Source organism: Pleurodeles waltl, chromosome 5, assembly GCF_031143425.1.
Source record: "Pleurodeles waltl isolate 20211129_DDA chromosome 5, aPleWal1.hap1.20221129, whole genome shotgun sequence".
NCBI lineage: Eukaryota > Metazoa > Chordata > Amphibia > Caudata > Salamandridae > Pleurodeles > Pleurodeles waltl.
In genome coordinates, this window is record NC_090444.1 from 1,819,903,927 (window position 1) to 1,819,919,361 (window position 15,435).

The window sequence follows — 15,435 nt, forward strand, 5'->3', positions numbered from 1 at the left end:
GATGACTCTTCAATATCTAAAAAGTCATCAAAGAGGGTGAGATCAGACACAAGATCTCCCTCGAAACAATCAAGAAAAGCCCACAAAAAGACTGCTTCAGGGTCTTACAAGGGCCGCAGCCCATCTACTTCACCTCAAAAATCTTCCAGAAAAGGGGAGAGAGGTCATGCCAGCAGTTCTGAGAGGCATAAAAAGTCATCCTCTGTACCTCCATCTGTGCCTTTCAAGAGATCTTCCTCTACTTCTACAAAAAAGGCACCGTCGACGACGGACTCATCGTCGACGAGACTGTCAGTGAGTGCTTTTCCAACGCCTCCGCCAACTACATCGTCGATGACGAGTGCCCCACCGTCGACGAGAGCGGCTTCGACGATGTCTTCGTCGACGAATGTCTACACCTCATCGTCGGCGCTTATGACGGTATCAGCTTTACCATTGTCGACGGCCTCGTCAACGGTAGACTCGTCGGTGAGGCTGTCATCCATCAAAATCTCAATGCGTTTGTCATCGACGACACCGCCGTTGACTAAGACTATGTATGCGCCGTCGACGAGGGAAAAACATCATGACACATGAGAAACTGACCCCAAAGCACAACTCACCTAGTAAGGTTACCTCCCTCATTCCAGTGCATTTGTTAGAGGGAGATGAAGACTCGGACGACGAGGGGCCATTGGGAGCAGCCCATAGTCCATCGCAATTAAACGTCAGATATCAGGAAGAATATGAATTTGATGAATCTTATGACCCTCAATTTTATGGAGTAGACCAACAATATCAAGAGGGGGCATACATTCCATCCTCCTTATTGTCTGACCTCAGAGCAATGTTAGCTGATTACAGCAGGCGTTTTCCTCCTCAAGGGGAACAACCTCCTCCATCGCCCGTCTCTGGGGTTACCACTCCACATCATAGACCAGTTTCTTTACCTCTCACAAATGTGGCTACTCTGGATATGACTCTACCTCAGGACACTGACATGTCAGAAGGGGATCACAAAGAAGGGGAGCTCCTGGACACTCATTCCGAGTGGGATGAATACATCATCCCTGCTCCTCCTTCTCCTTCCCAATCAAAGGTGGAGTCCCCACCATACGACATTGGAGGATTTCACAATCTCCTAGAAAGAGCAGCTAAGCGTTTCGCTTTGCCAATGCCATCAAAACAAACGGACTGTTTTCTTTATGATTTTAAAGAGCTGTTTCAAAAATCTGTGTGCTCTATTCCGCTGGTCAGCTACTTATGGGAAGAAGGCCTAAAAGTGATGCACAATCCTGCTACTGTCACAGCAGTACTGCCTCATTTGGACAAGAAGTACAAGGCACCGGACGATGCACCGGCATGTCTAACTGGTCATCCTCATCCGGACTCAGTGGTGGCTCAGACGGCACAGAGGAAGTACAAGAATCCGTCTGCTCCGATTTCTGCACCCCCAGACAAAGAGGGTATATGACTAGGCAACATTGGAAAGAGGTTTTCCTCAATGGCTAGCCTAGTGATAACAGCTGCTAACTCACTAGCGGTGTTAGCCAGGTTTGACAGACAGCTATGGGCAGACATCGCCCCACATATTAACCAGTTGCCAGAGGACGGAAAATCAGAGGCAAACAAGACATTGCAAGAAGGTCAGCGCATGTCAGCGGAACTCATTGACTGTGCAATGGACATAGCCAGGACTGCATTTCGACAGCTCGCAGGGGCAGCTGTTCTTAGAAGACAAGGTTGGCTAAAGGCTACATCATTCCGGCCTGAGGTACAGAATAAGATTTTAGACTTACCTTTCGATGGCCAGGCGTTATTCGGCAAACATATTGACGAGGCTTCACAATCTATTAAATCTGACACTGATACGGCAAGATCATTATGGACTCTTCAATTTCGAAAGCCTTCCTTTCGAGCTAGAGGACGTGGCCAACTTTCATATAGAGGAGGATCTCAGCAGTATAGATATTCTACCTATCCTTCCTCTTCTCAACAGTACCGTCAATATTACCCACAAAGGCAGCTGCCGCAAGCAGCTTATGGTAGATCTGGTAAAGTCCTGCTAAAGACTCGGCTCGTAGAGCCTGATACATCCGAGGTGCCGGCTACACCCAACTGTCCTCCTCTGGTTCTAGGCGGAAGGATTTCTCTCTTCCTTAAACAATGGCAAGTCATCACATCAGACAAGTGGGTCCTCCAATTAGTGAAACAGGACCACACTCTAGAATTTACCCGACTGCCTCCCTCCAACCCTCCTTGCAGGACTCCTTCAAGATACCCAGTACAACTCAAGAAGGAGATCAACAAGATGCTCTTCAAAGGAGCTATGGAGAAGGTACCTCGGTCACAGCAAGGAAGAGGGTTTTATTCCAGGTTCCTCCTCATTCGCAAAAAGTGGAAAGATTGGAGGCCGATCCTCGATTTACGGGAACTAAACATCTGCTTAAAAAAGCAATCGTTCCGCATGATCAGCCTGTAATATGTCCTCCTGCGTCTGAACCAGGGAGATTTCATGTCTACACTAGACCTAAAGGACGCATATTTCCACATTCCCATCCACCCTGCCCACAGACAATACCTGAGATTCACTGTAGCCGGAAGCCATTTTCAGTTTCGTGTCCTTCCCTTTGGCCTAAAATCAGCTCCCAGGATATTCACCAAATGCCTAGCACCAATCGCAGCCTTCCTCAGGAGGAAGAAACACCAAATGTTTCTATATCTAGACGATTGGCTGATAAAAGCAAGCACCTATCCAGGAGCGCGCAGATCGACAAGGAGGTGCGTTTCCTTGCTAACCAACTTAGGCCTCACCATCCACTGGGAGAAGTCCAAACCTCTGTCAGCACGCAGTATCACCTTTTTAGGGGCAAACCTGGACACGCAATCCACCATGGCGTGTCCCACAGTAGACAGGCAACAAATGTTACTGACAGTAACAAAATCGATACAGAGAAGAAGCTGTGTTTCTGTCCACTTGTTCAAATCCCTGTTGGGCATGATGTCATCATGCATACCGCTGGTTCCTCTTTGCAGACTAAAAATGCGTCTGTTACAGGAGCAACTAAACCGTCAATGGCTCCAGGTTTCGGGAAGCTTCGAAGATCGAATACACATAACCCCAGTAATAGCCAAAGCCCTGACATGGTGGTCTCAAAAGCATCATCTGTCCATCGGCCTTTGTTTTTTACATCGTCCGGCTCCATGGACTACCACTACAGACGCATCTCTGGAGGGCTGGGGAGCCGTGCTTCAGGATCTTCAAGTAAGTGGCAAGTGGCCACTAGAGTTGAGATTGATGCACATCAATCTGCTAGAGCTCATCGCAGTGTATCTCGCTTTGCAGGCTTTTCTCCCGAAAGTAGCAGGATCGCACGTAGTAATAAGAACAGACAACACCACTACGATGCATTACCTCAACAAACAAGGAGGCACGAGATCTCTCACCCTCTCCAAAGAAGCCCAAAGAATTTAGAATTGGGCCTCGCAGCAAGGCATCACACTCACAGCTGTGCATTTACCGGGGATAGAGAACAAGGTAGCGGACTTGCTCAGCAGACAAAGATCGAGCTGCCACGAGTGGGAGCTGGACCAGTCAATAGCGGACTACATCTTTTCCCAGTGGGGAATGCCAACAATAGACCTGTTTGCCAACAAGTGGAACGCGAAATGCCAGTACTTCGCAAGCTGGCATCACCAAAAGGGATCTTGGGGGATTGCGTTTTCGATAGTCTGGTCAGACATCTTTGCTTACGCCTTTCCTCCAATTCCATTGATCCCAAGAGTCCTCACGAAGATGAAGGCAGAGCCGTGCACTCTGATATTGATAGCTCCGTACCGGCCTCATCAACACTGGTTTGCGGAGCTTCTTCTTCTATCAATCAAGCCTCACATTCCGCTGAAACCGTTTCCACAATTGCTAACAATGAACAAAGGACGAGTATCGCACCCGGATCCTCTCTCAATGCGATTGTCAGCATGGCTCCTGGGCAAAGGGAGTTCGCACATCTGAATATCCCACAGAAGTGTAGGGACATTTTGTCCAGAGCTAGAGCGGATAGCACTAATAAGGCTTACTCTTGCAAATGGAAACTATTTTGTGTCTGGCATCATCAGTGGCAGATTGACCCACTATCTTCACCTCCGGAACAAAGATTGCCGTATTTATTGCAGTTAGCGCAAGCAGGCCTGGCACATTCCTCCATTAAAGTACATCTGTCGGCAATAGCATCATACAGACGCTCAGACGCTTCACCCTAGCTGTATTCCTCTTGTTTAATCAAACAGTTTTTTAAAGGACTTTTCAGGGTTTTTTCTCCATTCAGACCACCTCCTCCTTCGTGGAACCTAAATATTGTTTTAGCACAGCTGATGAAGCATCCGTTTGAACCGATTCATCGTGCTTCTCTAAAATTCTTTTCTTGGAAGGTTGCTTTATTGGTGGCTCTCACATCAGCCAGACGTGTCAGTGAGGTGCAGGCCCTCTCTATATAAGAACCGTTCTTACTGAATTAAACAAGACGGGCTACTGCTGCTTACTAATCCGCATTTCATCCCGAAGGTCCCTTCGGACTTCCACATCAAGGAGCCTTTCGTTTTCAAAACCTTCTTTCCTCATCCTTCTACTCCGGCGGAAAGACCATTACACTCCTTAGACGTTAAGAGATGTGTTCAATTCTATTTGGACAAAACTAAGTCCTTTTGACGCTCTAATCAACTGTTCGTAGCATACAGTGCACCTAGACGAGGCCAACCACTCTCCAAGCAGAGTATATCCAGATGGATCGCCTCAGCCATTCGATTCTGCCATCAAGCAGCGGGTAAACCTCTGCATTTTTCAGTACATGCTCATTCTACGAGGGCAGTTTCTTCGCCAGCAGCGCTGTTCGCGGGGGTTTCCCTGCAAGACATTTGTAGAGCAGCAACATGGAAGAACTGTCATACATTTACAAGGCACTACTGCTTGGAATCACTATCTCAAGGAGAGATAGCAGTGGGTCAAGCAGTCCTCAGGAACCTCTTCAGGTGAAGGTGAGCCATCTCTTTCATCCCTCCATCCTAGAACAGGTATGCACATTGTTTATGTCTCTTATGTTCGGATAGAGAATTCGACCTTTAAAAAAATAAAAAAACAATAAAGAGTGTAGAATAGAGAAAAGTGAAGACAAGTAACGTTAGTATTGACAAACAATATTTTGTTTGAAGTATTCCTTGATATATTTTTATATATATATATATACAGGGAGTGCAGAATTATTAGGCAAATGAGTATTTTGACCACATCATCCTCTTTATGCATGTTGTCTTACTCCAAGCTGTATAGGCTCGAAAGCCTACTACCAATTAAGCATATTAGGTGATGTGCATCTCTGTAATGAGAAGGGGTGTGGTCTAATGACATCAACACCCTATATCAGGTGTGCATAATTATTAGGCAACTTCCTTTCCTTTGGCAAAATGGGTCAAAAGAAGGACTTGACAGGCTCAGAAAAGTCAAAAATAGTGAGATATCTTGCAGAGGGATGCAGCACTCTTAAAATTGCAAAGCTTCTGAAGCGTGATCATCGAACAATCAAGCGTTTCATTCAAAATAGTCAACAGGGTCGCAAGAAGCGTGTGGAAAAACCAAGGCGCAAAATAACTGCCCATGAACTGAGAAAAGTCAAGCGTGCAGCTGCCACGATGCCACTTGCCACCAGTTTGGCCATATTTCAGAGCTGCAACATCACTGGAGTGCCCAAAAGCACAAGGTGTGCAATACTCAGAGACATGGCCAAGGTAAGAAAGGCTGAAAGACGACCACCCCTGAACAAGACACACAAGCTGAAACGTCAAGACTGGGCCAATAAATATCTCAAGACTGATTTTTCTAAGGTTTAGGTTTTATGGACTGATGAAATGAGAGTGAGTCTTGATGGGCCAGATGGATGGGCCCGTGGCTGGATTGGTAAAGGGCAGAGAGCTCCAGTCCGACTCAGACGCCAGCAAGGTGGAGGTGGAGTACTGGTTTAGGCTGGTATCATCAAAGATGAGCTTGTGGGGCCTTTTCGGGTTGAGGATGGAGTCAAGCTCAACTCCCAGTCCTACTGCCAGTTCCTGGAAGACACCTTCTTCAAGCAGTGGTACAGGAAGAAGTCTGCATCCTTCAAGAAAAACATGATTTTCATGCAGGACAATGCTCCATCACACGCGTCCAAGTACTCCACAGCGTGGCTGGCAAGAAAGGGTATAAAAGAAGGAAATCTAATGACATGGCCTCCTTGTTCACCTGATCTGAACCCCATTGAGAACCTGTGGTCCATCATCAAATGTGAGATTTACAAGGAGGGAAAACAGTACACCTCTCTGAACAGTGTCTGGGAGGCTGTGGTTGCTGCTGCACGCAATGTTGATGGTGAACAGATCAAAACACTGACAGAATCCATGGATGGCAGGCTTTTGAGTGTCCTTGCAAAGAAAGGTGGCTATATTGGTCACTGATTTATTTTTGTTTTGTTTTTGAATGTCAGAAATGTATATTTGTGAATGTTGAGATGTTATATTGGTTTCACTGGTAATAATAAATAATTGAAATGGGTATATATATTTTTTTTTGTTAAGTTGCCTAATAATTATGCACAGTAATAGTCACCTGCACACACGGATATCCCCCTAACATAGCTAAAACTAAAAACAAACTAAAAACTACTTCCTAAAATATTCAGCTTTGATATTAATTAGTTTTTTGGGTTCATTGAGAACATGGTTGTTGTTCAATAATAAAATTAGTCCTCAAAAATACAACTTGCCTAATAATTCTGCACTCCCTGTATATATATATATATATATATATATATATATATATATATATATATATATATATATATGTATATATATATATATATATATATATATATATGTATATATATATATATATATATATATATAGATGTATATACATATGTTTTACATATGCCTGTGTTTGTATCATACATGGTTACAATGGTACAATGTGCATAAGTACTGCTCTCTACTCTGATTCAATCATGTGAATCTATGAAAGTTCCAATACTGGAGTAAGAAAATTAGTTACCTGTAACTGTAGTTCTCCAGTATTGGAATCTTTCATAGATTCACATGCGACCCACCCACCTCCCCGGAGAAGCTCACTTTCACCTTCCTCTCTCTTTCTCTCTTTTTTCCCTCTCTTAAACGCACTTGTGCTTGGAAAATCTGAGGTGCTGGAGCTTCTCTCAGGAGGATTCTAGAGGGTGGTATCGCCTGATTGGTGGATGCTCAAGTTTGGTCCGTTTCCTAAAATGACTCTAATAGACTGTTAAATTGACAAGGCCTAGGGCCCTTTTGTTAATATATTTCAACACTACTTGTGTAATTTGTACCGGGGGCTCCCATCTCGACGACGGGAAATGATTCAAGCATGTGAATCTATGAAAGATTCCAATACTGGAGAACTACAGTTACAGCTATGTAACTAATTTTCATCCTCCTCCTGGGAGACTCCTTACCTCAGAATAATACACAGGCGTCAGATTGGATCTGGACTTTTTTTGAGCAGCTGTGCATCAGTAGGTGGTGTTTTTCGGCTATGTTGTCCACGCAAAAAGTGACCTGCACAGTACCTACATAGGCACCATCTGGACTTAATCCCCGAAGACCGCAATATGCGGCTCCGGAAACTATCTTAAGACCTTCTGTGCGCCCAGAATCTTGATGCAATGTGGGGTCGACGGACGTTGAGGGCTATTTCTTGTGGAAAGGAAAGAACTATTAGCGACCCGGATGGCGCCTATATAGGCACAGAGCGTGTCACTTACTATGTCGACATCACAGATGCGGAGCCAAACAACCCCACTTATCAGCATGCAGGGACACTGCTCAAAAAAACTCCGGATTTGGTTAGACGACTGGTGATTATGCTAAGGTAAAGAATCTGCAGGTAGATAGTCTCAATCAGAAAAGGGATTACTGAGGTAAGTAGCTTGTTCTTCATGTTTTCACAGACAACACCACAGCCATGCAGTACCACAACAAATAGGGCTGGGTGAGGTCGTGGACCTTACGCCAGAAGGCCTGGTGCCTCTGGACGTGGCTGGAACATCAGGACACTTTCCCAGCCGTACAACACCTGGCGGGTGGACGAACTCTGCTCTCGATGCCTTGCGGATCTCAAATTGCACCTATATCCAGAGGTGGTGCAAGGTCTTTTCCGAGACTGAGGTTAGCTGTATTCCGCACGGCCGATAACACGCAATGTCTGCACTTCTAGCTGGAGTTTCTACGGTTAGTATACAAAACAGTGATGGATAGGATGCTTCAATTCATCGTTATATCCCAATCCATTGTTATATTTTTTGTATACTTTAATATGTCACACCAAGCAGGACGGGTATGCCCAGACATGGGTCCCATGCACACTGTCACTGCAACTAAGCTATAACTGGCTGATGAGCCCATAATAGGAGCAAAACTGGTCCAGGTTGCTTATGTTTTAGTTCAAGAAGGACCTGTCTTGACAGTTAGGGCTGGACTGTTCCCATTGTAGCAGGGTCAGGACTGGTTTGCATATAGCTGGGTCCAAACTGAGGTGGCATGGTGTGCAAAATAACTAGGGCCTGCGATGTAGCTAGAGTAATTACCAGTGGCTGAGATTAATTCAAGCATTCCATTCATCCCTTTTTGTATACTTTAATGAGGAGTGGCAGACATACATTCCTCCTCAAGTGGGACTTGGGACTCCTGTACTCCTTCCTGCTGATACCACTCCTGCCCGAGTTCTTAAGAAGATCAGGAAATGGCGGGCCCAAGTCATCCTGTTGGCTCTGGATTGGGCTCAAAGGTTCTGGTAGCCAGAACTCATGAGCATCTGAGCATGAGCTGGGAGGATCAAGAGTCTCAACAACAGGGCAGGGTTCTGCATCCGAACCTGCACACACTCCACCTTCAAACATGAACATTGAATAGTGACAGTTGAGGATTTTTCAATCTCCCTTCTGAAGTTGCAGTTGCAATGTTTGTGGCTTGGTGTTCCTTGCACCAATCGGACCTCCCTTTCTGCACCTTTTGCTGAGGCTTTGTTTTTTGTTTCTACTTTAACCTGGCAAGGCCTTGCTCATGGTACGTTACAGTGTATTTGTCTGCCATCTCTACTTTCTTGCAGCTGCCAGATCAACACCGCCTCTTTAAATCCCTTGTTGTGACTAGGTGCTTGAAAGGTTTGCAACATTGGTTCTGAACTACTCCTTTTGTGCTGCCCAATGGGATCTCAATTTGGTTCTTACTTTTCATATGTGTTCTTCCTTTGAGCCCCTGCATTGCTGCCCTCTGCAGCTTTTGACTTTGACAGTATTCCTGGTGGCTATTACTTTGGCCAGGAGAGTCAGTGAACTTGAGGCTCTGTTGGTCCAGCCTTCATACACCATCCTCTTTCATGACACGCTGGTTCTTCGTATGCTTTACTCTTTTCTTCCTCAAATGGCCACCCCTTTCCCAGCATACTTTTGTGCCTGCCTTCTACGTGCCACCTCATTAATCCAAGGAGGAGGAGATACTCATGTAGATCCTGAAAGACACACCAAAGACCATTGGGTGGGCAATCAGTTCTTTGTTGGATTCACCAGAGAGAAGAAGGGCAAGATCATGTAGAAGCTGTACTCTGCATAAAGATCTGCTAAGCACTGGTGAAGAAGCGGGCTCACTCCACCAAAGCCATGCAGTCACTACTATGTTAGCACTCGGTGTACCTGTCCTGGGCATAATCCAAACTGCCATGTGGACGTCCCTCCATACCTTGACAAAGCACTACCGCTTGGACAATCGGGTTTGTCTTGAAGGGTGTTTCATACATTCAAGTTTCCAGTAGTTTTTGGTCTAAGCCGGTTTGTAGAGCCACCTCCGCAAAGGTATGGCTCTCTGGTGAAGACTGTCTGACCACAGATTCCTCACCGACTCTCCCATCTGCCCCGTAATGCGAACTGGGTTGTTTTTCCCTTTAAGCACTACACACTGGTCCATACAGTAGCACTGGTTTTTATCTGGCTCCACATTTTTGATTCAAAACTAGTCACTAAAGAAACAGATGACAGCATGCTGAGGTGCTGTCTCATTGGCACCACAACACTTTGACGTGAAGTCAGACTACGCCACCTACGAGTGTGCAGCGGTACTGCTCCAGACTCTAAGCTGAGAAATCTACGGTTAAATAGTCTCTAGCAGAAAAGCTGTTACCGAAAGTAAGTAATCTGCTCATTTGGCTTTCTTGTAATTCAAACAAATGTCGACCAAAAAAAGAAACATTTGATGTATGGGCTCAGTAGGTGATTGCATAGTTTTAACAATGCATTGTATGAAATAGAAATCGATTCCTCACTAATTCATGGTCTGCTGGAGCTGTGAGTGCACTCTTATCTAGGCAATCTGTCCATTCACAATAAAAGGAAAACTTCATAATAGCGCTCATTCACCTATTTTGTCATTTATGTATAATATGATGACCAGTCATTCATTAGTCATTGCTCTTCCCTCTTGCTCTGGTGTAGTATTGCTCTGGATTTGAATATCCCATTGCAGTATTCTGTGTGACTCTTGACTTTGGGGTATAAGCCTCACTAAATTGTTGGTCTTAAAACGACAGTAGGGCAGCTGTGAACATTTATACGTGTGAGTAGATTTCCACTCTGCAAATAAATGTGTCTGCTTATGATGGAATTATTATTCAGATAGCTAGAGTTCCCTTTGTAGATTCTTTCTTTGAAATATCCTAGACACCAGCTGGGACCACACACCGTTTTTCGTACACTTTCACAGCATTGGTAATATTTAGGTCCCTGGTGTTGCACTGGCATGCCCAACTCCAGACAGATGGTAAAAGTCAAGGATCCCAGAAGCTAAAGCCTCACGTGAACCCTTCTTGACCCATTTCACGTGATTGGGGGAGGGGGCACTGCCTTCAGTGTTAGTTCAAAGGAAGGGTATTTCTAAAACTGTATTTGTGACCCTGCTGTTGGTAGGGCTCCTTATATTAAAGAACGGACTTGTTTTCTCTACTCAATGGATTACTGACTTCCATCTCTCTTTCAGCTGTATCAGTGTTAACGGAACATAAGTTGTAGAAGTCTAGACATTTTCGTAAATCTGATTCTAAAACTGCTGTTCCTTTTACAAAAAGAGAAAATGAAAAGTACAGTATTTCTCTAGACTGTAGTAAGGAAAGGACTTTCAATGAGAGAATGTTCGGTGAATAAGAAGTTTGAAAAATGTTTAAAAAATTGTGAGTAGGGCACTTCCAGTCTAAATATAGTGCTCCCTTTACCCGCTCCTCAGCATAGACTGTCATCCTTCTGCCTCTTGGTACAGCACCTCATTAAAAGAAGCAAACACTGGCAGTAAAAGACTAGAAAGGGTTTGGCAAATTAACTATGCCCCTGAAGCTAGAACTGAACTTACAATGGCCCTAAAATCTTATAAAAAGCTGGTACAATCCACTAATGTTAATTTATTTGCAAACTGTATCTAATATGGCTAACGAGGCATCTCAGTTGTACGTTCCTCATCTTCTCGTTCATGTTCTAGTCAGATCTTTGAGGTTATAAAGAAGAGATACGTGAGAGTCTGGCAGCCCTGGCTCATAGTGTTTGTTGTACAATTAGAGAGACAGACTAGGATGCCGTCTCCAGTTTACCTTCTGAGGTTGATATGCCCATGCTCTTATTTCAAACAGTTAACTCCTGAGGAGTTTATGGATCTGGCTAATTCTGTCACTTCACCCTCACCTCTGTATCCTATTCTTGCAAAGGTTTGGAAAGGTCCCTGTTTAGCTAAACCTCTTTGACATCTGTAATAAATCCATCACACAAGCATTTGTGCCAGATGAGTGGAAAAAGGTCCCTGTGGTTCCACTGCTGAAGAAGACCAATGTTGACCATGCCACCTCGAGCAACGTTTGTCCTATATCTCTTCTGCCAGTCCCTATCAAAATCCTGGAGAATGTCTTCAGTAGGCAAGTCTCTTAGTTTGTGGAGCAGCACAACATATTAGATCTGGTGCAGTCAGGCCTGCAGTATCTATTTTGGATGACTTTTGGCTGTTGGCAAGCAATGGCCATGTGGCTGCATTGGTGGTGTTAGATCCATCTGTTGCCTTCGATACAGTGTCCCTTAATCAATTCCTTTTATGGTTGGCAGAGATAGGCACTTAGTGGCCCAGCTCTCCAGTGTTCAGGGCTTACTTGGAGAGTAGATCTCAGGCTGCTCATTTACTGTGTGTTCTGGGTTTAAGGAAACACAGCAGGGCATTCAGCAGGACTCATCGTTGAGCACTACTCTGTTTAATAAATACATTTGCCCTTTAGCCCAGCTGATATGGTCATAAAGGGTTAATTTTATCAACTATGCTGATGACTCCCAAATACTAATATCTATTAACAACACTGTGTCAAACCTCCATGCTGTCTCTCATTCCTGCATGGTATATGTGGCCTCCTGGCTGTCACATACCTCCATTAAATTCAATGCAGATAAGACAAAAGTCCTGTTTTGTTCTGGTGGCTGCCCATCCTCTGGCATCCCTAAAATGTTTGTCTAGCCTCTTTAGCCTTTCATCCCACTATGGCCGATGTGGTGCGTGGTCTAGATTTCCATCTGGACAATAAGTTGCCCCTTACCAGCCAAGCCAACCATCTTTCCACAGCCTGGTTCTATGCCAAGAGTATTGCACTGACCGCTGTTCTAGTGTTCCTGGGCTCACCAGCAGGGTCTTATAACAGCTAGAACGCATTCACAGTGCCACGGCTAGACTGCCCTTCCGATTAACATCTGCCTCTGCAGCTCTCAGTTCTGTACATTGGGTACCAATGGTCAGAAGTGTTGGTTTCAATTCTTTGTGCTGGGTCCATAGGGCCTTCTGTGGAGAAGGGACCTGGCTTTCTCCAGTAGAGATGTATTCGCTACACTCCTGCCAGCACGGATCTGTGGCATTCTGCGAATACCCATATAGTTGTTGTACCTAAACATCAGCGTGCGAGACTGAGCAAGAGCGCCACCTTCTTCAGGGTGACCCCTTCTGCTATTAATACAGATGCACTAGCCCCACCCACTTGTACGGAGAGCCTTAGGGTAATTCGCTCATGCACTCTATTTTTTCTTTTTCCACATGGAAAGTATTTTCAACTTGGGGAAATGCCTTCCTCTAAGCCTCTTGAAAGTCTGGCAGTGCTTGACGATTTTCCCAATTAAAAGAGGCTAAAGTATCACTAGAGTTAAGTGTACAGCTTGACTGTAAACCATCAGTGTGTACAGTTCATAGATGTGCAGAGGAATTTTTAATTGGGTCTTACTGAAATAAGAACATTTTAATTGTAGGAAGCTAAGACTTGCTTGTTAACAGTAATGATTCTTTACGAAAGTCAGGTTCAACGTTTTCAGGAGTATCCTGACATAAAGACGATTGGTTTCTGGCTGGGATTGGGTTATGGCTGGGATTTGGTTTTTAACCATTCTTGAGTTTCAGGTCCTAAACCCCAACACTTAACCTTATCACCAGCATAGGTACTGTCATTCTTTCTCATTCAATGTCCACTCGTGCCCCTTCCAATAAGTCATACAGCGTCAGAGGGAAAAAAAAATCACATTAACAAATTCATATGCTGGCCGAAGGATCTGGAGCTCTGGGTACTGCTTCAGTTAGTCCCAGTTGTAGAATTGGTGATGTATAATAAATGGACTTTTTTGACACCTGTTGTTACACCGACTGTTTGTGTATGTCCAAAGTTGTCTGAAGCATTCATCTCCTGAGTCCCATTACTCTGTGCTCTCTTTAAGTTACTTCTCCAACTCTGATCTTTAAGTTACTTCTCCAACTCTGAAAGGTTGTGTTTATCCTTTTTACTAGCCTTTCTTTTTTGCCTTTCAGCGTTTGCTTTAGAGAGCGTCTCTTCTGGGAGTGGGGGGAAGGCGTCAAACTTCATGACTCTCAGAAGCACGATCCAACTTCAGAGAGACCCTCCAAGGAGAGAGTGTTGGCTTTTATTCATGAACACCAAAATAACTGAGCCGAGGTCTGGCTGGGACCACACAACATCTCCTCCTCCAGCAACCAGTGGCAGTCTTGGAGAAATGTGTTTCTTTTAGCAGTTCTGGAGAATTGGCTCTTGAATCACACGGAGGAGTGTGGGTGGTTTAAAAGACTCCAGAGAGAGCAGTGTGTGATGTATGCAAAATGGAAATCCAAAAATGGTCTGTGCAGCAGGTCTGATGGGAATCCCATGTCGCATGGCTTCAATAAAGACCACACGCAGAAGGATTTTCCTCGTGTTGACCTTACCTTAAAATGGGTCTAGACTTTTGTGTGGCCATACTAAGAGACGTTTTTGGTGATGCTTAACTTAGGTCGCTCTATCAGTTTTTCGTTTAGTTATTCGTCTGTGATGAAGGTAACCCCTTTTATACCCCCCAGTGTCCATAAGAGGAGAGAAAAAGACATTACTTCTGTTGATGGTACTGATTCAAAAGAAGAGGCCAAAGTGATGCATCATGATTTGTCTGACCGCACATGGCAGCCTGGGTGAAGTCATAAGCTGAAGATATTGCGGAACCTACAACACATTGTCATACTTCCATAGGGGGACTTTCCAGAGGCACTAAACATGTTAGAGTGACGTGTTCACTCTCTTTAAATAAAAGATAAAACACCCTTGTTTATGTATTTGGAATGAGAATCTTTTGTGCACTATAAGTGTTTATTTATTGCGTACTACGTAAAGTGTAATCTGCTTTTCATTGCAGACTTCTTTTTCTGGCAGGGGTTTTGCTGATTGATGCAGTTTTGCAACAGAGACGTTGAAAAGCTGTTTGCAAGCGGTGGTAATATTCTTAACGTTGCGCCTTACATAGCCCTGAACTTGCTTTGGCCTTGTTTATGTGCCAATGTGTCAACTAAACCACCATGTTATATGAAATACACCGACTCAGTAAATAGAGTTTTCAGCCGACAACCCCTTAAAAGGCCATGTTTTGGGTAATTAGTTTAGAAAGAAAACTGTAATGTGATCCTCCTGTTTGGCCACATTCATCTGAAATATTCTTTGGACATCAAGCAACCCTAATACAAAAGTGCCAGTGGGATGCTGGAGGGTGATGTCAGCATGTGGCAGGTGTATGACCGGATTGTTCTTCAATAGATGGCATCATCATGGAGCAAACTGTGCTTAGTGTTGAACAGGACCCTGGTTTCATGAGCAGCAAGATTGCTCTTACCTATCACCACATGATCTCTGTAAGTGTATATGTTCCATTTCTTGTGCAGGCTGCGCAGTCCGAAGGCCGGAGGATTCTTGTGCAGCTTTGAGATAAATGGTAGTTTGACACATGCACCAACACAGCTGCTCTCCTAACCTGCCTTCCAACTCCCTATACTTCCCTTTCTTTCCCCAATTGCTATTGGACCTCTCTTTCACGATGTGCA

General features: G+C 44.5%; 1 protein-coding gene across 5 annotated transcripts in view; it reads left to right on the forward strand.

The window, feature by feature from the left end:
• The window catches only part of CMTR1 (cap methyltransferase 1), a 419,501-nt gene extending 404,825 nt beyond the window's left edge, over positions 1-14,676 (forward strand). For all 5 annotated transcript variants that reach the window (XM_069236317.1, XM_069236319.1, XM_069236315.1 and 2 more), the window contains one exon: positions 13,885-14,676. In XM_069236317.1, coding sequence (XP_069092418.1) covers positions 13,885-14,023 — 139 coding nt within the window. In that variant the 3' untranslated portion in view covers positions 14,024-14,676. The remainder of the gene's footprint in view (positions 1-13,884) is intronic.
• The last annotated feature ends 759 nt before the right edge of the window (positions 14,677-15,435 follow it).